General features: G+C 39.5%; 1 protein-coding gene across 5 annotated transcripts in view; it reads left to right on the top strand.

Annotated features, from left to right (window-relative positions):
- PTPN1 (protein tyrosine phosphatase non-receptor type 1) overlaps positions 1-23,651 on the top strand; it is a 65,800-nt gene that overhangs the window by 26,031 nt on the left and 16,118 nt on the right. For 4 of the 5 annotated variants that reach the window (XM_073309428.1, XM_073309432.1, XM_073309431.1 and 1 more), the window contains exons 2-4: positions 15,492-15,582; positions 17,825-17,925; positions 21,581-21,679. In XM_073309428.1, the coding sequence (XP_073165529.1) occupies positions 15,492-15,582; positions 17,825-17,925; positions 21,581-21,679 (291 nt within the window). Of the gene's footprint in view, positions 1-11,749; positions 11,885-15,491; positions 15,583-17,824; positions 17,926-21,580; positions 21,680-23,651 lie in introns of all 5 variants that reach the window. The other variant, XM_073309433.1, reaches the window with a different exon arrangement.

Below are 23,651 nucleotides of genomic sequence, written 5' to 3'. Positions count from 1 at the left end.
CCTTCTACTGACCAAAGAAGGGTACAATTATTCTTGCGCAGCTGTCAACCAAAAGGGAGCATTCCCACAGTAGCTAGATCTCTAAAGTAATGGTGATCAAGATCTCTCTCTCTCTCTCCCATGTCACAAACTCAGTCACAGCATTAATGACAATAACAGATGAAAGTCTATCTAACTGAAGAGCACAAATGGTGCCAACAAAAACTCAGGAGCGTCAGTTGGCTGTAGTCACAGGTGATTTGGTGAACTAATGCTTTCAGGAGCCTCATGATATCATGGTAAAGCCTTTTGTGAATTGGCAAAATTAATTAGAAAGGTCACTGTTGCTTCATAAGAGTTATTTTGACTTGCCAGAAAGGCACCATACCTCCCTACCCGCTTTCCAATTTCATAGCGAGGAACTCAGATTGCTGAACCATCAACATTCTAATCAGATTTGGTCCTAGTGACAGCGTATTCCAAAAGTTGACTTTCAGGTGTCTGAGGAACAGCCATATAATATAGCAGTGTGTTTATACTTCAAGTGTAATGTATTTATTTATAAGTCCAGCACAGAGATACTTAATGTTTTTTTGCCTCTTAAAACTTACTAGACCATTTAATTTTTGGGATATGAGTTATATGCTTACATTTATTTACAATAAAATTCTATAAAGGCCTGAATAAAAGTACAAGCTCATGTGCACACACATGTACTGCCTGTGTCCTCTTGGCATGCAAACTACAATGAAGCGTATTAAAAACGAACACAATTCAGTCCGTTATAGAAAGGTTTCAGCATGCAGGGCTTTGACTGCCTTTCTGTGGAGTGAAGTAGTATAACTTCTGTTACTCATTGCAATAGCTATAAACTGTTGATTCCAGGAAGTACTATTAGGTGCAAAGTAAATTGAATCAGATTGGCAAACTAACTGATAAGTAATATGGACATAAGGAACTGAAAACGAAAAGGATGTCTGAAAGTCAGGGCTGGAAATGTTTCCTTTGAAGTGTATGCTGAAGTTGCTGGGGGTAGGTTTTTTGGGTTTTTGTTTTTTAAATGACTTAAAACACGTTTTAGAAATTTTCTTGAAACATTTGTCTTGAGAAAATGGTTGCAATGTTTGGCTGTTATGTAGTTAAACTGCTGTGCTACTTGATTAAAAGACAAGCATACTTTCCAGGAAAAGGTGAAAGGACACACATACCACAGATCAGTTTCGTTTGCCATTTTCCGAACTTCAAGCAGATATTCTAGTGTGAAATGCAATCTTTATACTAAGGCTTGAGAAACCGTAAAATACGAGGACTGTCTGTTTCATTAAGTGCAACATAGTGCACTCTTAAACTCAGTGTATTTGAGGGCAAAAGATGAGACCACAAAGCTAATTCTCTGGATCTGGTTGCCTTGAAGCCTCTTACTAGGTTTCACTTTATCACTTAATTTGAGGATATCAGCATTTGTAATTGATTGGGAGCTGGAGTTATTGTTACTCTTTCAAATATTGGCGAGTCAGTCAATCTAAATATTCATGCATCACAGACTTTAAAATTGGGAGAGTGGCTGCATACTCACATAAAGGCATGTTGTTCAGCTGGGAAGTTTCTGGAAGTGTTTAGATCAAAAACAGAGTCAAGAGTCTTCAGTATTCCTGTTTTACTTACAGATGAAAAAGTCCACAACGTTACTTCAGAGAGGTTCCTCAGTTGAAGAGGCTGAGTGCTGAGATGGTGTGGAAGCCAGTTCCCAGGAATCTGTTTGGAGCCAAAATATCAACAGAGGGAACAAGACACATTTGTCTTACTGTCATAGATATGCCAGGGCTATTTTAAATTCCAAAACAATAATGCAAAAACCTGGGTTTCCATGGTTTAACTTTGTAATATGCAGGTAATCACAGGGCTGCAATTGCAATTTAAGGCAATTGCTGTGTCATTTGGGAAGATGTGATTCAAAAACAATAAAGGGCAACTAGCTTGGCCGCCATCTGCAGGATTTTTCAAGGTGGAGGAGCCAATTTGCCAGGATGGAAACCTTGGCAAACCAATATAGAGCAAAGGATTTAAAGCAATGACGCTCAGGCCACGTCTACACTACCCACTGGATCAGTGGGTAGTGATCGATCTATCGGGGATCGATTTACCGCGTCTAGTGTAGACGCGATAAATAGATCGCTCTGCTGTCGACTCCAGAACTCCACCAGGGCGAGAGGCAGAAGCTGAGTCGATGGGGGAGCGGCGGCCGTCAATCCCGCGGTGCGAGGACGTGAAGTAAGTGATTCTAAGTCGATCTAAGATGCGTCGACTTCAGCTACGCTATTCTCATAACTGAAGTTGCGTATCTTAGATCGATTTCCCCCTCCTCCCCCCAGTGTAGACCAGGCCTTAGACTGAGGCTTGCGACCCACAAGTGGCTTTTTAATGTGTCTCTTTGCAGCTCATGATATTAAAACACTATGTGTGATTTAATTAACAACCAGTCAGGATGCTTGGTCCGTCATTTCGCTATGAGAATAAAATATAGAGAGTTGCCAATTCTGGTTGTACGTATTCCTGGAGGTTTCATCAGGCTAATTTGGCTCCTGAACCACTGAAGTCTGAGTCACTGGTTCACAGGAAGGAGTAAGGTGAAGGAAACTTGCAGCAGGTCTCCAAGGTATTACTATGTGAGCAGGAGCTGGTGACTGTTTTAAATGCTGCATGCCAATAATAAGGAGCCTTTATAGGAAACTGGGGATGTGCTAATTATTCTCTTAATGAAATAAAATATCCCAAGTGCTGCAACCCGAGAATAGAGTTTGTATGCTAATGTCGCAGTTCTACACTCCTTTATGAGATAACATCGAAAAGTCTCAAAACCAGCTTTATAAATAACACATTCAACTGTGAGTTTGTCTACACTGCTCCTTACCCCACCTGCAAACCCCCTCCTAAAAAAAGAAAAATCTGTGGAAGCCAGTCTCAGAGCACGGGTCAACTGGTTTGGTCTTGTGCTGTCAAGCTAAAAATAGCAGTGTAGACATTCCCATTTGGACTGGAGCTCAGGCTCTGAGACCCACCTCCCCTCACCGGGTTTTCAGAGCCCAAATAGTCATGTCTACGCTTCTATTTTTAGCCCTGTACTGGGATCCTGAGTCAGTTGACCCCAGGCTCTGAAACTCACTGCAGTGTGCTCTTTTTTGTTTGTTTTTTTTAAACAGCGTTACACATACCTTTTATCTTGCATGCAACCTAATGCTTGTGTTAGATCTTTACTGTTTTTGTATCTTTAAAGTACTGTGTACACCTAAAACTTAGGTAAGTTGCATGTGAAAGGGGAAGACTGCTCGTGAAACAGGATTTAATTACTGTGCTTGTGTTCATTTACAGGAACCCTTTTGTGGTTCAAAGCCTTGTATGTAGTGGTTTCAATATACTGAAATCAATTACAAGAAATCAGACTAGGCTGATTCATTTTCTGCATATTGATTTATGCCCAAGGTGAAACTTGTGACTTCAACAGAACATAAGTGATTTCTTTATTTTTCATCTTCGCACAATCCCTTCAGGGGGTTTCTTAAATTTCTTTGTGATCAAGTCTTGTAATAGTATGAGGTTAGAATCCAAACAGAAATGGTACGAGTAATTCCTGTAATGTTAACTTAAAGTACAGCTAGTTCATGTTCACATGGAATGAGCATACTCCATGCTTTTTGTTTTGTTTTGTTTATCTAGGCCAGAATTTTCAAAAGGACTTGGCACCCACAATCCAGTCCAGATTTTCAGAATAGGTCAGCATCCTCTTAGGTACCAAAATAAGTGGCCAGATTTTTGGGGACCATCAAAGCTCACCACCTTCCACTCTGAGTACAAGCTGAATTTCTTTGGCCTTGCCTTCTCTAACAAACATGTGGCAACGTGTAAGCAAAAGAAAATTTTTACAATGTTGCAAAACAAAACAGTCCACACACTTCTCCCCCAGGGAGAGCATGAGATAAATAGCAGAGATTTTAGTCATGTTGCTTAATGCAGTTCTGGAAGACACTCAGCGACTGAGTTCAGTGTAAGAACCCAGATAGAATAGAATTTCAAAACAGCTCAATGCTTATTGTGTGGTGGTCCTTGTTTTAATGAATCAAACTCAGTCTAAACACTTGAAATACCTTGAAATATTCTTTGCACCAAAAATTGAAAGTAGTTTACTTACACTTTTATAGTTTCAGGTTTACTTCAGTGTGATGAAAGATCAGTTTTGAGGCTACTCATGTGCCTTATTATAGGAAAACCTTTTGTTCTTAAGCTGTAAAGAACATAGGAACTGAAACAATGGCTATATTGACCACAGATACATGAAGTGAATTTTTTCATTCTTGTGAACTTATTTTCTGTTTAAGTTATAGGCAATACCGATAACCCTCTCTTCTGAAAGAAGTAAATGGTTGGTTGAGTATGCACAAGAGAATAGATTTGATAAAAGCAGTGTCAGTTCATATGAAATCTTAAGGCAGGTAAAAAATCTCTTAGTTTCTAGGTTTTTAAAAGGTTATCTACTTTTTTTTAGTGCTGTTTCAGAGTAGAACAGATAGCCCCAACATATTGAAAAAATTAGATCCCTCCTTTAATTCAGAACAAGGCAGCAGATGTGACAATTTGTGGCACCTTCTATAGATTTCAGAAAGAACTTGTCTATTAAAGAGTATACTAACTTCTTTTCTGTAATTCAGTTGCTTTTGAAACCGTTCTCTTTGTATAAAGTTTGACAGCTGCAATTCTCATTTCTTATGACAATATCCATGTAACCTAGTTCGTTGGCATTGCGTTATCAATAGTTTGTTTTTCCTCAAAGGATCTCTTTCCATTAACTTCAGTGGATTTTGGATTAAGCCCACGCTTCAGTGTGTTGGTGCTATGTTTATTCTGTTATTTCTGTTGCTAAAAACTGGTCCCTGGCTGCTGCAAACTCTGGTGCATTTGAATATACAGTTAGAGGGTTCTTCTTTTTATTATTTTTTTTGTGTATAAAAGGAAGATGTTGGTAAGTGAGATTTTTAGATTTAAAGAGAATTTTTAAATAGTTGCCGATTCTTGCTAACATTGTTTAATGTGAACAGATTAGTGGCAAATCCTATGCACACAACCAAATCAAGCATTTTTTCAACTTTGCAATCTCCTGCCCTTGCTCAAGAACAATGCTTGAAACTATTTGAACAAGATTATCATATCTCTAACCTTTAAAGAGCCCATATTCTATGTAGTTCACTATATAGCTTTATAATGCAAGGATGAAATTTTTCAGGATTTTTAAATACAATATACTTCTAATACTCAAAATTCAGATGTCTGTCTATCAATACTGTAAGGGTGCAGTTCAGTTCTAGAAAGTTTAGACCCATGTAGGAGAACTTAAAGCATTTGAAGTCCAAGTTTTGAAAATGTATAATAGAAAAATCACTAGACCTCTATTGTGTATTAGATTTTTGAATTAGCGAACAAAATACTACGTCCCAAGACGTATCTTTGACAAAACAAGTGAACCATGTAGTTTAGTTTTGCTAGGTTGATAGTGTTCTGGTAAGTGTATTTGGAACCTCACTGTGCCACTCTTCATCTTTGCTGAGAAACTGAGTATGAGTGTGTTGTGTCAATTTTTGCAGAGTGAGAATTAAGATTCCAGTGTGCTTTATTCAACACCAGGCTCATTCTCTTCAGTGTTGGATGCAATTGTGCAGAACATTTGTTTCAAAATGCAAATAAAATACCACCACCCTGCTAACTTTAAAAAATGCACATACTTTTTCTAAGTTTCTGATTATCAAAAATATCATCCGCTCAATTTTCACAAATATTGAGTTCCTGCAGAGCCAGTGAGGGGGAGCAGTCCTGCTTTGTCACGTTCTTTTAATGGTCACTTGCTCTCATATTTCTTAGCTAATCGATTTGATTTTTGGAAAGGATAATTAACTATTTGATTTAAAAACTAAAATCTGTTTGTCCCAGGGCTTAAATGTGGCCAGAGCAGAGCTCTGGTAAATATTTCTGAGCCCTGGTGGCTCCTCTTCTTTCCCCCGCTCCTCCCCTGGTGGGCCTGAAACCTGGAGGCCAGAGCCATGAGCTAGAGGTTTTTATAGCATGGGCGGGGGGGGGCTTTGGGAAATCTGAGAATTTAAAGTCTGGCTTGTCCCAAACTATTAGCCCCAATTTTATATATACATAAATGTGTTCTATACCAGCAGTTTTCAACCGGGGCTGTCAGTCCAGGGCCTTCCCCTGTGGGGCTGTGAGTAGAATTCATGGGGTCCCCCAAGCATGGCTGGCATTATATGCGCTAGGATCTAGGGCAGAAAGACGAAGCCCCACCACATGGGACTGCAACACGGGGCCCCGAGCTCCACCATTCTGGGCTGAAGGTGAAGTCTGAGCAACTTAGCATTGTGGTGCCCCTTGTGGTGTGGGGCACTGGGCAGCTGCCCTACTTGCCACCCCCTGACACAGGCCCTGGCTTTTATATGCAGAAAAATAGTTGTTGTTGTGGCACAGTGGGGCTGCGGAACTTTTATAGGATGTTGCGGGGGGGGCCCTCAAAGAAAAAGGTTGAGAACCCCAGTGCTACACCATTTTAAACCTATAAAATATTAAAGGTACAGTGGAGTCTGGCACTCTAATTCCTACTTTCCCTTTAAGGTTAATTTCACGTGTATAAAACGTACTTCAGTGTAAAGTAATTGTGTGTGTAATAAGATAATGACCTTGGGTGAACACAAAAGATGAAGTCACTCCACAGTTCCTCTTCCATCAGTTATGTCATCAGAACCTCTCCACTGAATTGCATCTCTGTATTCATTCCAGGGCCATCTACTGTTCTGTTATAGCTTATACACAATGAGAGTCCTAGCTCTGGAAAGATTACCATTTTGATGATTGTACTCTGAGTGTGCAGCCAGAACCATCTGGTTTCATTGTCTTAAAGGATCTGGGAGAAGCCTCTTGTCAGGTGCTTTTTTTTTTTCTTCTCTCAAGCACTTTTCACAGAAATATTTAGATTTGCAAAAAGGCTACATATGTTATCTGAGAACATTCGGTTTTGGTCATGTCCTTGTATAAGTACCAATGAAGGCTGTCCGTAAGAAGTTGACACTGTCACTTGTCAGTCCAGGAGTTAAAATGTTATGTAGCAACTCTCTTGAAATGTCATCCTATAAAAGGTTGAAATGTCCTGAGGGTCAGGGAGAACAAAATTTTTAGTTCATATAAAAACGGTTGTTAATGGAATCCAAACATCACTGTGCAAAAATTGTAAAAACTAATTTTTTTCTAAATCTGGATCTGAATTTGCTGTACAGACTAATGCAGAAACTACCTCAGGAGCTAAATAGACATCTGGATTTTCAAATGTACCCAATATACTAGAGGTGAGCCTGAGCCAAAATACTGGATCTGAAAACCTCCAGTCTTTGGGGAACTTAAGATCTGTATCTGATCTTCACGATTCATTTCCCTTCTCTAAACTGAATAGGTGGTGAATTAACTGACTTATATCTTGACGCTGTAGTAAGACTGTGGTTTGTTTCCTGGCACTGATTCTTGCTTGATATTGTAAATAGTAAAAGCTTTTCCTCTGCAAAAATACTTGTCAAAGAGCCATTTTGTTTTTCAGTCTCCACCTCCAATATTTTTCCCTCATGCTCACTTCAGGAGTGGTGAAGAGATTTGCTGAATAGGAAACAGAGTTGTGCAAGTGAGGAAGAGGGGAGAAGCAATATTTATTTAAAAAAAAAAAAAGATGCTCCTGTTTTAGTTTTGTTTCCTGTTCAGCTGTCACATTATGAGCCTTTTGAACTAGCTGAACAATGTATTCCTGCCACCTATTGTGAACGTCTTATGTTCTTAGTCTTATTTTTCATGTTTTAACCTTCTAATTTATTTAAATTTTGAAGACATCCATATAACTTTTAGTCTATTAGAGCTTCATTGACATTGTCTTTTTTTAAAAACAAAAAAAAGAGCCTTCACTACAAGTGATCAAAACCGTAATTGATTTTTTTTTTTTAAAAAAAAGGTTGAAAAGTCAGAAATATGAAAGGTGGTAATATGTAGGGACTGACAAATTGTCAGATCCTCAGCTGGTGTAAAGTCCACATAGCTCCACTGACTTCAGTTCTCCAACTTTTTCTTTCTTTTCAGATCATAGAATATCAGGGTTGGAAGGGACCTCAGGAGGTCATCTAGTTCAACCCCCTGCTCAAAGCAGGACCAATCCCCAGTTTTTGCCCCAGATCCCTAAATGGCCCCCTACAAGGATTGAACTCACAACCCTGGGTTTAGCAGGGCAATGCTCAAACCACTGAGCTATCTCTCTTAATATATTTACAAAAAACATTTAAGTGTTCATAGTTTCCAAAGCCAGAAGGGACCACTGTGATTATCTAGTCTGACTGCCTGTGTAACACAGGCTACAGAACTTCCCCAGAATTCCTATTCGAACTAGAGTAAGTCTTTTAGAAAAACCTCCCCTTTTGATTTTCAAATTGCCGATAATGGAGAATCTGCCAAAATTTTTGGTAAATTGTTGCAATGGTTAATTACCCTCACTGTTAAAAACTATTCCTTATTTCCAGTCTGAATTTGTCTATTTTCCACTTGTAGGCATTGGGTCTTGTTAGATTTTCTTCCAGTAGATTGAAGAGCCCATTATGAAATATCTGTTCCCTGTGTAGATATTTGGATTGTGATCAAGTCTCTCCTTAACTTGCTCTTTTAAGATTAAATAAAATCTTGTTTAGGTGGCAAAGTCAAACACTTGAAGGTTAGGAAATGCCAGATTTAGGGTAGCTCATATAACTTTAATTCTACCCTCATTTTAAAGTTGTGCATTTAGGGTGGTTGTTTTTTTTTACTTCCAATCATATATTGGACTCCTATACAGCTAGCGTCTTTCAGTAGAAACTAGTTAGTCCTGTTTTCCCCCTTTTTGCCCTTACTACCTAGAGGTTCCCAAATTGCAATTTCTAAATCTTGGCCCAAAAGTGTAAATTTGTGTTGCTAAGTGCACACCCAAATGATCAGAATTCAGAATGTCTTCAGATGAACTAGTTACCTAATTTACACAGTCCTTGGCGGTGTAGAAGAGTGAACTCACTGCTAGAATGCATCCTTAAAGCATGGGTGTGGTGTAGTAGCTCTCCTGTCTAGCACCCCTTGCCAGCAGTCATGCTGGTCCCTCAGTGGTCCACCTCTTCTCATGACTCATGTTTAGTCACACCCCATTCAGGCTGACAAAATCTAGCATAAATAAATAACCCTGGTCCTTCCATCTAATCTGTCATCCTTGGGTTTTGGAACCTTCTCTCAAAGTTTCTAGCAGCCCATATCTTAAGGGCTTCCCATCACCTTAGCAGTGGCAGGTAGGGGAACCCAGGTTCATCCTCTACACTATACCCTCTTGCTGCCACCCCCCTGGACTTTGTTCGATGAAGCCTGTCTCTGGGCTTTTCTCCTCACTCTGTGTAAGAGCTTCTTGTTCCTTACAGATCTCTCCATTCCCTACTATCAGGAGTGTAACATCAAAGTTTCTCCTTGCAGCCCCTTTCTGCTTCATGTGTCCTTTGTTTATAGCACCACCCAGCCCCTTCCCAGATGGGTTCCATCATTAGTTAGGCCAGGCCCACATGAACCCTTTCACCACATGTGTGGGGTAGTCACCCCATCACAGCAGGCAATACAGGTTTTGTAAATTATGATCCTCTAAAGTGTGGGTCTACAATTTTTTTTAGACCAGTTGCACCTTGTTCATGGAGCACAACAAAGCCCTAGCTTAGGGATGTCTGATTGCTAGGGTAATCAGAATGGGTGTAGGTTTCTTTAAAGCCCTTTCCTTCATCCTGACATAATTTAATGGCACATTCCAGCCTAGCTCATGCATTCTGGTGGCTGTGCATTTCAGCAACCGCAGCCAACTGACTGTAGACATGGAAGTCCTGCTTATACTGCATCACTGCAGCCTGTTTCAAATTGCCTACATAGTACTGAATCAGCAAGGGGCTTTCTAGGAAAACCATGTTGTAGGTCTGTGATTACAATTTCTTAACCTTATGGAGCAATCACTTGCTCAGCCAGCCTTACACGGAACTCTTGAGAAATGTACGTACATGCCCACTGGCTTACCTAGTTCCCAGATATATGAACAAGCAAATCTCTATAACCGGTGTCGTCAAAAGTGATGTGAACATTTTATTCAATTGTACAAATTCTACAGCTTGTCACTTTATTTCATGAATCTGGGTGGAATTTTATAAGCTGTGTTTATACAGGTCAGATTAGATGATCATAATAGTTCCTTCTGGCCTTAATATCTATGAATGAATGAACCGCTTGGCATATGTGGTCCAAAGCTATATTCCTAAAGAATTTTATATCAGGGCTACAGAAGTCTGGTTAACACGTTTATCAGGCAGGTGTCTGCATAGAAAGGGAAAGCCACTCTTGTTGCCCCAACCAGTTAAATGTCAGTTTCATCCAGTGAAATTATTATCACAATAATTCACTTCATATTCTGGCTCACAAGTGTTCCCTTTAGAGAAGGACTAGGGTCACTGGCACTCAGTTCTGCGACGTCCTGCGTTTTCCCTTTGAACCTAAAAAGGATTTTCCCCTAAATTAATCCAGCTGTTTGTTTCTACAGGACCCCTCAACACTTGTTCCTCTTGTGATCTCAGGAGGGAAAAGCTATGTACTGTATGACGTCACCTAGCAAAGGAGCATTCCAAAGAGTAGCAGCTTTCCCTTAACTTCTAATTGTGACTTATTTTATTGTGCTGCCATTCTTTGTGGCACCTGTATCAGTAAATGGAGATTAGGAAATTGATTATTTTAAGTAAAATTCGTTCATTTTGAGATTAGTGTTGTGCTGATTACTAAAAGCATTAAGGAAGCTTTAAATGTTAAATATGTGATTATTTCAGTGTATACCAGACTACTATGGCTCACTGTAGCTGTGCTCATAGGGTCTTGGCAACTGCTGTTTCCCAGAGATAGACAGGCAGTGAGTGACAATATAACAGAGGACCTCTTACCCTATGCTGCACGGAAATTATTTTCCCAAAGAGTTTATGGGTAAATATATTTTTCATTTTACCCATTAATCATGCTATCTACAGACTTAAGGTCAGATGCAAACCATTGAAGTCAGTGGGCTTTGGACCAAGCTCTTCCCCCCGCCCGCCATGGTAATATGAGTTGTAACTACTGACACACAAATGCTTGCGAGGAGGTGATGTCCACCATATGATTATGAATACAATGTACCTGAATGATTGCTGACAGATCCACAAAGGTATGTAGGCTCCTAACTTGAAATCGGTGGAAGTTAGGACCCTAAATACCTATGTGAATGTGGAACTTAATTTTTCTGTGGCTCGGTTTCCTGCCTATAAAATAAGGATGCATGTAAAGCACTCTTGATATATTCTGATGAAGGGCACTATAAAGTTAGTGTAGCAGGTGGCCTAAAACTAAAATGGAAAAAGCTGAACTTGGTTATACATAGTGACTTAATTCAATGTTTGGGGCTACATAGCTTTATGGTATTTTGTAAAGCTGCTAATGGTACTAGGGGCCAGAAACCCTGATCTGACCAAAATGTGCTCAGCTTGAGGAAGGGGAAAGTTGACTCTAAATGACTTTTCCACTTACCGAGTCCTGAGGCCCATTTGGCCCCTAACATAGCTGAGAGCTGCTCTCCCCTCTTGAAAAAGCACAGAAAGGTCTTTAACTTTTACCTGTATTATTATGATAGATCTAGATCAGAAATGGGCAGAAAAACATTGATTTGTCTCATCTGAAGTACAGCATTTCAACAGACTTCCTCTTCCAAAGCTACAAGTTACTGCCCTGAAATATCTGTGGTGGGTACAGGACTTAAACCCATGAGGTGAGTGCTATCAAATGAGTCATACTCAGAACCAGAAGATTTAACTTCGGAAAACTGACTTTCAGTTCTAGTCCTCAAGTTTTATAATGCATGACATTTTAAATTGTGTTATGCTTCCCTTTTAAAATGATAGTGTCACTGTAGAGGCACCATATAAATGTAATTCAAGAAAGTGTTAATTATCCTTATCAATCCCTGTATTCGTCTACCAGCCTTTCATTTATTATACTGACATTGACTTTGAGTCACTCTGACATGACACTTGCATGTTTTGAATTTTTGAAAGTGTACTTTTTTTTTTCTTTTATTGTGGCTTCCTACATAGATTATACTACCATAGGACTGACACATTTTGAAATTGCCGATCTGGTAACTGATCCCTGACAGTGGCCAATACCAGAAGCTTGAGGAACGTGCAAGAAACCCTAGAGTGGACAATTTTATGTAATAACTTGTGCCAGAAGAGGACACTTCTTTTAATAACCCCCTCCACTGAGGGCATCTGTGCTATGATTAAGTCATTTCGTGTTCTGCGGGACTTCTCATTACCATTGGCTGCACAAAGAGCTACCACTGCAAAAAAAAAAAAAAAAAAAAAAAAGAACCACCACCCACTACCATCAGAAATATATCTGGCTCCTGAGATCCATGCATTCATGACTTTCAAGATTGACTATTTTATGCAGTTCGCTAGATTTAGAATGAAGCCCCATGGACTAATTGGGGTTTTTTTCAGGACAACAGTTAGCATCAGAGGTCCCTATGGACACTTCACTGCGGTGCTCCATTCACTGCACTGACTCCCCATTTAGCGTAGAAGCCAGTTCAAAGTAAGGACAGACTTTGAAAGCTCTCCAGGGGTTTCTTGAGCTACCTGAGAGAAAGTATTACCCTCCATGACAGTGATTTACCACAACAGGTATGTCTACACTGCAGTTAGACCCACCCTGCTGGCTCAGGCTTAAGGGCCGTTTAATTACAGTGTAGACAGTTGGGCTGCAGTCTGAGCCCAAATATCTACACTATAATTAAACAGCCCTTAAGCCTGAGCTTCATGAACCTGAGTCAGCTGGCATGGGCCAGCCAGGGGTATAGACATACCCAATCAGGCAAAACAAGAGCACCTACTAACTTCCTGCCTTCAGATCTAAATAGCAAACTCATCTGTTTGACCTAGCTTTCATACAGTTTCTTAAGGCAATGCAAATTTAGCATATTTTCCTACCTTGGAGCTTGAAAAGAGATCACTGCCTTTATTAAGTCTTTGTCTGCATGATGCACCTTTTAGAGACACAGCTGTGTCGCAACAGCCATGCTGCTAAAAGGCGCGCAGTGTAGCTGTTGTTTGTCGGCAGGAGAGAGTCTCCTGCTGACAAAAAAAAAAAAACAACTTCCACTCCCAGTGAGCAGCAGCAGCTTTGTCGTTTGTATAGGATTTTTTCCTATATCTATGAATATTCTTAGTCTATATCAATGTCTAATACTTTTCAACCTTACTGAACGCTTGGCTTCAATGGTATTTGTGGCAACGAGTTCTTGGGGAGGGTGGAGAGTATCTTCTATCAGTTAAAGTTCCTTTGTGTGACTGAAGCATCATTGCAATTCTTCTATAAAATGTAAAAAAAAGCTGCTGTTAGCAGTTTAGATACTTAGGAGCCATTACTGGCTTTCAGTGGCACAAGGCAGGTTGGTGCCTCCCCTTTATATATTGGATTGAATTAATAAAACCATATAGACTTTTTTGCTTACATTACATGTTGATTTCTTTGCACATGGACCTCTATGTCGTTGTCTTTACGCTTAAAAAGACTATGTAGGCTCTGTGGGGAGTAGATTTAGAAAACCCTTTTTGCCGTTCCCTTTTTGGTCTTGATACTTCAATTTGTGCATGGTAGCAAAAGCTAAAATAAAAAATGACCAGTCTGTGATGTGTGTAAGTTGCCAAGGCTTCATGTTCCTGGGATGTTGTACTGCTGAAGTTGAGACTATATTCATCATACTGGTAGCCTACGTTCTCCATCAGAGTTACAGGCAGCCATGTGTTAAGTTATAAAAAGATAGTAGCTGATGTCCAGCCCTATTCAGCAGGGAGCTGTGTCAGATCACTGTACTAATTTGGGGCAAGTAGTTATAAAATATAACTCATCACACAATATAGTCTGTACAACATACTCGGAGATTGCTGCTAAATCTACGGGGAGGAGTAAGAAAGGAGGGGAAGGAATTGAATGCTTGCAGTTGGTAGGTCACTTTGGACAAAAACATTCCTATGATTTAGCACTTCTCTGTATGCCTAAGGTTACCGCTCTGCAAAATCATAAAGAGTACCAGTCTGATTTGGACCGAATTCAAAGGGCCGTATCCTCAGCTGGCATAAATTGATGTTTGCTCTATGTCAGGGAGCTACACCAGTTTAACCAGCTGAGGATATGATCCTAAAAATGTAAATTTCTTACTGTAAAATTTAGTTTAATTTGATTAACCACATAAATCAGAGTGTCTCAAATTCAACCCTAGTGGAAAGGGATGAATTTGCCCTAATATCTTTAGTATTTTTGGATGGCCTTTGAGCCATGCTAAACTGTACATTTTACACACAGACACAAGATGTCTGTCTTGGGACTCCTTAAATTGCCTTGTAATAGCTAAATCTGAACTCTGCAGCGAGTGCATTTCTGGCAGTTTTCATTCAGATTTTGTTCCAGCCTCTGTGTGTTTTAAAACAATAAAAAATAATAATCTACAATGAATGACATGATCTCTTCTCTGATGGTCCTGGTAACAACGTTCATACAGATTGTACTCTTATGCAGCATATGATATGTATGTCTGCCTGATTTCTATAAATAAGGGTTTATATTCAAGTTGGGCAGTATTGTGCTGCTTTATTTCTTCTGAGTTTCTCTCAGAGGCTTGAGCTGTTAGCCACATCTGAAAAAAGGCTGGAGGAAGAGCTGGATGATTCTGTCAGTATTATCTTGGGGAATGGCATCCTTGCTTTTATGTAGAGTATGCACTGAGTGCAAAGAACCCCTTTTGTCATTTGCAGCTCCAGAACAGCTTGCTGATGACTCGAGATAAGGATCCAAATTAACTTAACTAGACATGACTGCAGTTTTGGGCTGTTAATATAGACTTATAAAATGGTGATGTGTAGAATACTAAATGATAGCCATTTCTAACCATCTTTCTTAGTGAACACTTTAATGTGTAGCTGCGTGCGATGAATAACTTTGTGGAAATATTTATGTAATGTCACATGTATGCACAATTCTCCACATCAGGTAAAATATGTTCATCTAAAAGCACAATGTGTTGCAGTACTTCCTTTGTGAAAAGCTGATCACATATTAGCATAGCCAACAACGAGTCAGTGTCTTGTACTACAAGAAATAATCTTACCTCAGTATTTAATCTAAAACTGCAAACATTTGTTCTAAATAGTTGCTGTCCAAAACCCTCAAGTAAATTAAAATGCCATGATAAGCAGACACTTGCAGGTGACTACAAAATAAAATCAACATCCCCTCCCTCACAGACACACTGAACTGTAAGCTTTTCTTGCAAACTGCTGGCAAGTTCAAACATCTTAATTCTTTTGTTCTAGGATATCAGGCATGAAGCCAGTGACTTTCCATGTAAAGTGGCCAAACATCCCAGAAACAAAAACCGAAACAGGTACAGAGATGTCAGCCCCTGTAAGTATCCTTTTTTTTCACAATTATTTGTAACAGACTGTTAACCTCTAAGAATTTGTGTCTCAGAAGGCACTTGGTTGTATATTTTGAATGGATGGCTATACATCCATGACTTAAATCTTGTCATTAATATACTTCATGACATGAGATCTGTCACAATACACCATAGTGTGGTATGTCATGGGAATACACTGTAGCGGTGTGCAGTAGCTGCAATGTTCATGGACAGAAGTCTTTGTGGGAAAGTAGTTGTCTCATGGTTAAATCCCAGGGACAGAGAAAGAGGATGGGTAGGATAGCACAAATCTGTTATCAGTATTAAATGTACAGTTATCCTCTCCATTAATGTAAAAATAAATATAGCATGCTACCAGTTAATATAGAATGTTTGTAGCTGTACAGAGACAGGAGGAATTTTGCCAAAACAATTTAATTGGAAGTTGGTTTGAGAGGGGAAAAAAGGAAGCAAAGAAACGAGCCTAGCTAGCTCTTAACTTAGTCACTTCAGAAACTCTGGTCTCCTTGTTTTCCTATATATCTGTTGATGAAACTTTATATTCAGTCCTCTAAGTCTTTTCTCCCTGCACAAAGTGGGTCATGATTAGGGCTTCTGATTTTCAGTTTTAACTGATAAACACTGACAAAACACCCTAATACAAAAAATGCAATCAGCGTTTATTGGATAAACACCCGAAATGGTTACTTGTATCCAGGAGCTTGTTTGCACAGACTGGTAATGTGGATTACAGGGATGTGAGTTCTAAAGCGCACTAAAAAAAATGGAGATTGGCCCTGCTTTGAGCAGGGGTTTGGACTAGATCTCCTGAGGTCTCCTTCAACCCTGATATTCTGTGATTCTGTGAATTTCTTGCACAATAATTGTTCCTGCTGGTGTTCGTTAGAGGTTCCCTTGTACACTTTAGCATATTGCTGTTTGCAAGAGCACTCTGTTAAAATACATTAGGGAACATTGCAAAGAGATTATTCATAGAAAGCCCTTGAAAGCTCCAACTTGGACCCTTACAAAACTCAAAGTTAAAAATAAACCCTGAAAAATTAAATTATAATAAACCAGAAACCCTAATCGTGATGCACTTTTGAGACTTTTCCCCTCATCCCAAGTGTGTATTTATTATGTCCTCTGTTTTGAGAGACAAGGTGGATGAGGTAATATCTTATTGGACCAGCTTCTGTTGCTGAGAGAGACGAGCTTTTGAGCTACACAGAGCTCTTCTTCCAGTCTGGGAAATGTACTCAGTGTCACAGCTACATACGAGGTGGAACAGGTTGTTTAGCATAAGTAGTTAGCACTGCTTAGAACAAACACAAAGAACAGTTGCAGTGTATGCTGCACTCGCAGGATTCCTGTACATATTGCATCTAAACAAATATTTCCAGATACTGGAAAACTTGTACAGTCACTTTAGAGACTAAAATTCCGTTCAGCCTTTCAAGAAATTCAGTAGGGACTATAATGTTGCACATAGCTTTGCTTACTGATCACTTTCAGGAGTCTTATTTTTTTCTTGTTGACCATTGTTGATTTTGTTTTCCTTTAGATGATATTCCTTTCAATAAGTTTGGTTTTCCTGTAAAATGTGGAAATTCTTATGCATTGGGGGAATCATAAATACTGCAAGCTTTGGAACTAACAGAAGTCCAGTAAAATAAGTGTCAAGTAATTTTTTTGTTCAGTAGGTGGGGTGGATAGATTAGGAAAATTTTCAGTTGAATGTAGGACCTATCAGCAGAGGTTAAGGTTTCCATTTGATGGTTATCCTGCTGATACAGGCCACTTTGTTCAAATTTATCTATTATCCAGATTTTAAGGAACTGATTTTCACAAAGACCTGCAAAAATATGCATACAGTTGTAGAATTAGTTTTTACATGCTGATTGCATGTACAAGCAGTAGCTTGATATATAAATCTGTGTGCATAATTATCCGGTTTGCACATACAATTGTGATCATTGTGTGTGCAAAATACTCCACACTTCACAACTGTTTTTAATTGGGCCCTAATTGCATTATCACAATAAAATAGTGCTAATTATTGTCTGTTCCCAGTACAGCAAGTGCAAAGAACTTTTCATTCAGAAACCATTCTTTATTGTTACTATTTCACTTTTTTGTTCTTTTAGAAAGTTACATTTTTGGTCCTAGCATTTGATGAAATTGGTCGTGGATCATAACATATGCATGAAGGCATTAACCTGTGTTTTCTGATTGTCTGTGCTACAGTTGACCACAGTCGAATTAAGCTAACCAGAGGTGACAATGACTATATCAATGCCAGCTTGATAAAAATGGAAGAGGCCCAAAGGAGCTACATCCTTACCCAGGTAACTACTAGAAAAAAAAACCAACTGCAGAATAGTTGATAGAATAATTTATACCCTCTCTCAAACCAGCAGCTCCAAGAGTTTTTGTTAAACATGACTTTGCAAATATTGTATTGTCACTTGACATCAGCACTGACTCCAGTAGTTCATTCTGACTTCCTTGTATTTTTAGCCTGTGACTTTTTATCCACACTGCACCCTACTTTCCTAGTGTGGATGGAACACCTTTTTAAACACGAACCAAATTTTGGCTTCACTGAAGTGTATTGGAATTTCACTATTGACTTTTAATGGGACCAGGATTTGGCCTGACCTGTTTTCTAAGACATGGCCTCAGTACAGTTTCCAGATCGGCCTTTGGATTAAATGGAGGCTCTTGTGTTAGATAATAGTGCATCTGTCTCGCCACTTGAGAGACTGCATCCTTTAGATGTCAAACTTAAGTCTGTTGGACTTTAAACCCATCTAGTGGTAAATCCTGATTATCCAGATCTCTTAAGGGACATCTAAAACAATAGGGTAACTGGAGTTTGGCAGAAAAGGAAACTTGTATCTCAAATCCAAAATCCATACAGTAACATGTCTAGGTTTCTAATAAATTCAACAATAGGCACACATACACAAAATATAAAATCTCACAAATTAAAACCATAACTAAATTAATGCAAAGTTAATTTGAGAGTTCAGAAATTCCTCGCAACGTAAGACTCCATCTCTGTTATTACATCTCAAACTAATTTGTTTTTTATGCAAATACTTGGGACAGCCTGATTCACTGGGAAATGAAAAGTCAGGTGCTCTGACCATTCTCTTCCTTAACACTTTCATCAAGGGTTTGACATTTAGGCTATATTTGCCAGTTTGCTATCCCTTTGGTTAACTGGTCATGCTCCTTTACACAACAATATTATAAGGAATATTAACTGTAGATGCCTATATTCTTAAGTGTAGTACCAGTTAATATTCTGGTTTTGCAATATTTTATATTTGAAATCGCATCTTGCGTATACAGGCTGTCCTTTTGTATTTGTTTTTTAAATGCACGTTTCACTGATGAAACTGGAAAATTACAAGCTAAAGAACAGTGTAGAGAGGGACTTCCTGCTAGTGGTGAAATCCTTTATTAGTGCTACATTTGGGGGAGGCTATCATAAGAATGGCCATACTGGATCAGACCAAAGGTCCATCTAGCCAGTATCCGGTCTTCCGACAGTGGCCAAAGGAATGAAGAGAACAGGCAATCATCATGTTTGTTCAAAACACCATCAATTTTAAATCTAAATTAATCCCAGTTTAGTTGAAGCAGCTGGTATGGTAAATATTGTTGAAGACCATGCGATTCTATAGAATGTTACTTGCATAATCCTTGCTGATGTTGAAAGTCTAAATATAGTGACCACCCCACTACACCAGACAAGGTATTATATACATTTTAAAACAATTTTTTAACCAAGCAATTTAATACAGGTATTAAATAGGCTGGCAGCTCCCCTATACCCCCCCCCCCACCCTCCCAAGTGCCTCCTGCCTGCCAGCGGACCCCACGGATCAGCGCCTTCCCCCCCTGCTCCTCCTGCCTGCGGCAGTCAGCTGGTTTGCGGCATCCAGGAGGCAGGGGAGGGGCCTGGGAGGCTGTGCGCCGCATCCTCACTCTCCCCCCCCCCCCCCCGAGCCTCCTGAATGCCACAAGACAGTTAATTGCCGTGGGCGGGGGGGGGGGGGGAGCAGGGGGAAGGTGCTGATCCGCAGGGTCCGCTGGTGGGCGGGAGGTGCTTGGGGGGGGAGAGGGCTGCCAGCCATGGACAAATCATGCGGCCAAATGACGTTATAGGGGAGTATTGTACAACTTTAAACGAGCATGTCCTGTAATGGAGCAGGGACATAAGATCAAAACAATGTTAAGCAAGAGGACTTTGAGTACATTAACTCCCCCCTTATAAGTTATACTTTTAAGGACTATTAAAATCCTCAGTCCTCCAACAACAGCACATTCCTGGACATGTAACTCTAGTGAAAGATCCTTCCTATGACTTCAATATAGATGCCTCAACACAGCAATGTAGTTCTCCACTAGCTGAGGTTTAAAAGTGTGTATTTTATCCACTGAGTGCAGGCTATATCACCAGTGTACTATTTAGAAGTAGTGAGGAATCTCATCTTCTAGTTTAAACCTTCAGGTCAGGCTGTTGGGAGCTATTTTCTCTTGTAAGTTTCATTTTAAAATAGTCAGGAAAAGTGTAGAAAAACAGATCTAAGACTTTTTTTAATATTAAAAAATAGCACCATTGAGTTACATTTCCTATTAATCTAAACTTCTACATCTTTATATGTAATCAGACTGAATTATACCTTAATAGCATGACTTGTTAGTTGTTAACTCTGAGCCTGTGCCAGAGTTCTTGTTTGCCTTAATGTTGTTTAGACAATGAGATTTATGGTTCAGTTTCCTGGGAACAGTCATCTGTAATATTTGTGTGTGTGTTTAAAAAAAAAAAAAAAAAAAACCACCAAATTTCGTCGTCCTACGCTTATTAGATGAAGGTAAACTGGGATTAATATTTTTTTAGCAGAAGTCAAGAGCTCTTCCTCATTTTCAGAAAATCAACACCAATCTGTAGTACAGAAGTAGACTTTTTTTTAAAAAAAACCATGAATTAATTAGGATCTGTGATGTCCTAGGAAATGAGGAAAAACAATTGTAGGTACAGATCTACTTGTTTTATTATTCAGGGCAAGGAAGTAACAGGTACACTTAGCTGATAGTTTATATCAGTTCTAACCCAGTGTTTCTTTAATCAATTTGAAATGAGGCCGCTGAGAATCCAGTTAGTCTTTTCAAGGACAATGCCACATTATTTTGTCTTTGAGCCATGCGAGGTGTGAGAAATGACAGCTGCACAATTTTGTTAGTCTAGGTTATCAAAAAAAAAAAATGAAAAAACAACCACCTCAGAGGATGTGTGGTGGTATTATATCTCCCCGCTACATAGATTAACTAACAGAGAGATTAGGGATAAAGGAAAATCTTGATACACAAGCGAAGGTGCTTTGAAAGTAGATAGCTTTGGGATCTAATGAAGAGGACTACTCCTTAAAGAACAATTGATAGAGGAGCTATTGAAGAAGACTAATGAATTCTGTATAGTGTTTGAGCAGTCCACAATAGTTGGCTCATTCTTTTGACTGACCATTGTTTGCTCTGCCTCAGTCAGTAACTTTGGCACATTATTACTAGCAAGGTCTTTATTACCTGTAATATATACTTACTGTCAATCACGGTGGCCCCAGTTTTGCAAACTACTTACTCTTAAATCCCGCTGACTGGGTCAGAGTGAGATTTCCCCCATTAGATTCCTTTTTTGCCCTTCCTGACCAAATTCTGTGTGTTTGGTTTTTTTTCTTTTTCCCACTCCCAGTTCCCTTCATGCAAATAAGACCATTTCTCTCTTCCTATTTTCTGTGGGGAAACAGATATAGTGCACACAAGCTAGTGACTTCATAGTTGGAAAATGGAACTTAAAGCTATTGTATTGCATTTCAGACTCTTAAAATGAGAAGTTACTTGCATGCATTAGGCTGTAAAGTTAGGGTACAGTGCTCTAATCTATTTCCACAGAAAATGTCGCTTACTCTAGAAGATTCTCTGTCTTCGCAGGGTCCTCTGCCAAATACTTGTGGTCACTTTTGGGAGATGGTTTGGGAACAGAAAAGCCGTGGTGTTGTCATGCTCAACAGAGTGATGGAAAAAGGATCAGTAAGTATATGTGTGTTTTTTAGCTGCGTGTATTTAAAAACAAATAAATAACCAAAACATAATGGTGGCAGAAAGATGCATATAAAGAATTTTGTCCAACAAAGCATATCTAAGATTCAGAAGCTGAATATCTGAAAATGGATCTTGGTTAACTGAGGGATATGTGGAAATTATCCAGTTCCAAATAGCAGATTGTAATTTCTTCTGAATTCAGCTATACTACGGGCTGAGTGCAACTGGAGTTTTCCATACAGGAACACTAACTTGGTTTCTCTCTTCAATCCTGCTAGGCTAGATGCTTATGTGTAGTTCCTCTTTGGTAATGGCTGGAGACTGGGGCCCTGGTTCCCATTTATATTAAGACCCTTTACGTTACTTTGGCACTATCCAGGGGCCTTAAAAGTAGTTGTAGATTAATTTATTGCCCCTAAGATCTAACAGTCTATATTTAAAGGCAGACAAAATATACAGAAAAGAGCAATGTGTAAAGAAACTGATCAGGGTGATGTTAGCTAACTTCTTGTTGTTTCCAACTCTCTTTCAAACTCTCCTGTGCCACTCCGTCTGATCTACATATTTCCTATGCTCATCAATTCACCCCTTCCCCCTACATACCTAAATTTCCCCATAGGTTGGGACAGAGAATGAGGGGAGTTAGACACAGGGAATGATCACCAGAAAATAATTAGTGAAATATCTGGAAATCTACCAGCTATCTCTGTACGTATTGGCCACTTGTCCCTGTGGGGTGCAAAAGGGGCTCAGCCCTTCTGGTAAGCAGGTGGGGGCACAGGCTCTACCACTTCTTCTCCACCGCATGAGCGAGCAGGAGGGATGGTTTAGCTTCCTGGCAGGTGGGGGGGGACATCCATCCCTAGGCCCAGGACTTGTGCTGTAGCCATGGGCTCAGGAGAAATTACCATAGTTTGCTTGTTAATGGAAGCTGCCACAGTGTGATCACAGTAGTGGGTCTGCCAATGGAGCAGATTTGATTCAAAAGTAATTGAAGATTGACTAGAACTGTACACTGAGATTTTTTTCAAAGGGGTAGCCATGTTAGTCTGTATCAGGAAAAAATAACAAGTAGTCCTTGTGGCACCTTAGAGACTAACCAATTTATTTGGGCATAAGCTTTCGCGGGCTAAAACTCACATTGTGGGTTTTAGCCCAGGAGATGTTTTTAGTTCCTTTGCTGACTGTAAGGCCATTTCAGAGGAGGGTAAGTGGGCATGTTGTGTCCACTAATGGGGATCTAGTGTTGGACACTTGCATAACCAGGAAAGAATTCCTGGTCATCAGGAAACCAGTTGTGCAAGTGAGCTGTGTTCTAACTCTGGTCTTGATATGAGTTTTTTGCTTTTTTTTTAGTAATGGGAATAGTGAAATGTAACCTTCAAAGGGGATGTGCAGTAATTCTGTTTTAATCATCCTTCCCTTTCCAACCACATGCACTCACTCTCTCTCCTTCTTCTCCTCTCCTCCCATCCCCCCCACCTCCCCCCAAAGTAACAAGGCAAAGAATTTTCAAGATCCCTTAGGGCAGAGGGCTAATGCTTCTCAACAAACAGCAGTGAGAGATTTTTTTTCAGTGGAACTAAGCAAAATGTTTGCAGAGCCATTTGGTGCAGAAATTAGACCTGAAACTAACTGCTCTGTTCTAAGATTTAATTTTTAAAAAATTGCAGAAGATAACGTATCCTTGCTTCATATTGTCCTCCTGCTCAGTATTTAACCAGTGTTGGAAGCACTGTAGGCCTTGATAATTTGTCCTACGATTCCTTCCCCATCTACCAAAAAAAAAGAGCCATTTGTAAAATGTCTCAAACTTCCCTTAGAGGTAAAATACTCTTTTCGTCCCAACTCCCATTACACAGAAACAGCTCTCACATTTTATTACCATCCCATCATAATGATTTCCTTTTCATTGGTGATAAACTATGTAATAACTAGTTTTCTTATTTCAACTTTGTTC

Source organism: Lepidochelys kempii, chromosome 13 (genome assembly GCF_965140285.1).
Source record: "Lepidochelys kempii isolate rLepKem1 chromosome 13, rLepKem1.hap1, whole genome shotgun sequence".
NCBI classification, from domain to species: Eukaryota; Metazoa; Chordata; order Testudines; family Cheloniidae; genus Lepidochelys; species Lepidochelys kempii.
This window is presented reverse-complemented; position numbering and strand designations above follow the sequence as displayed.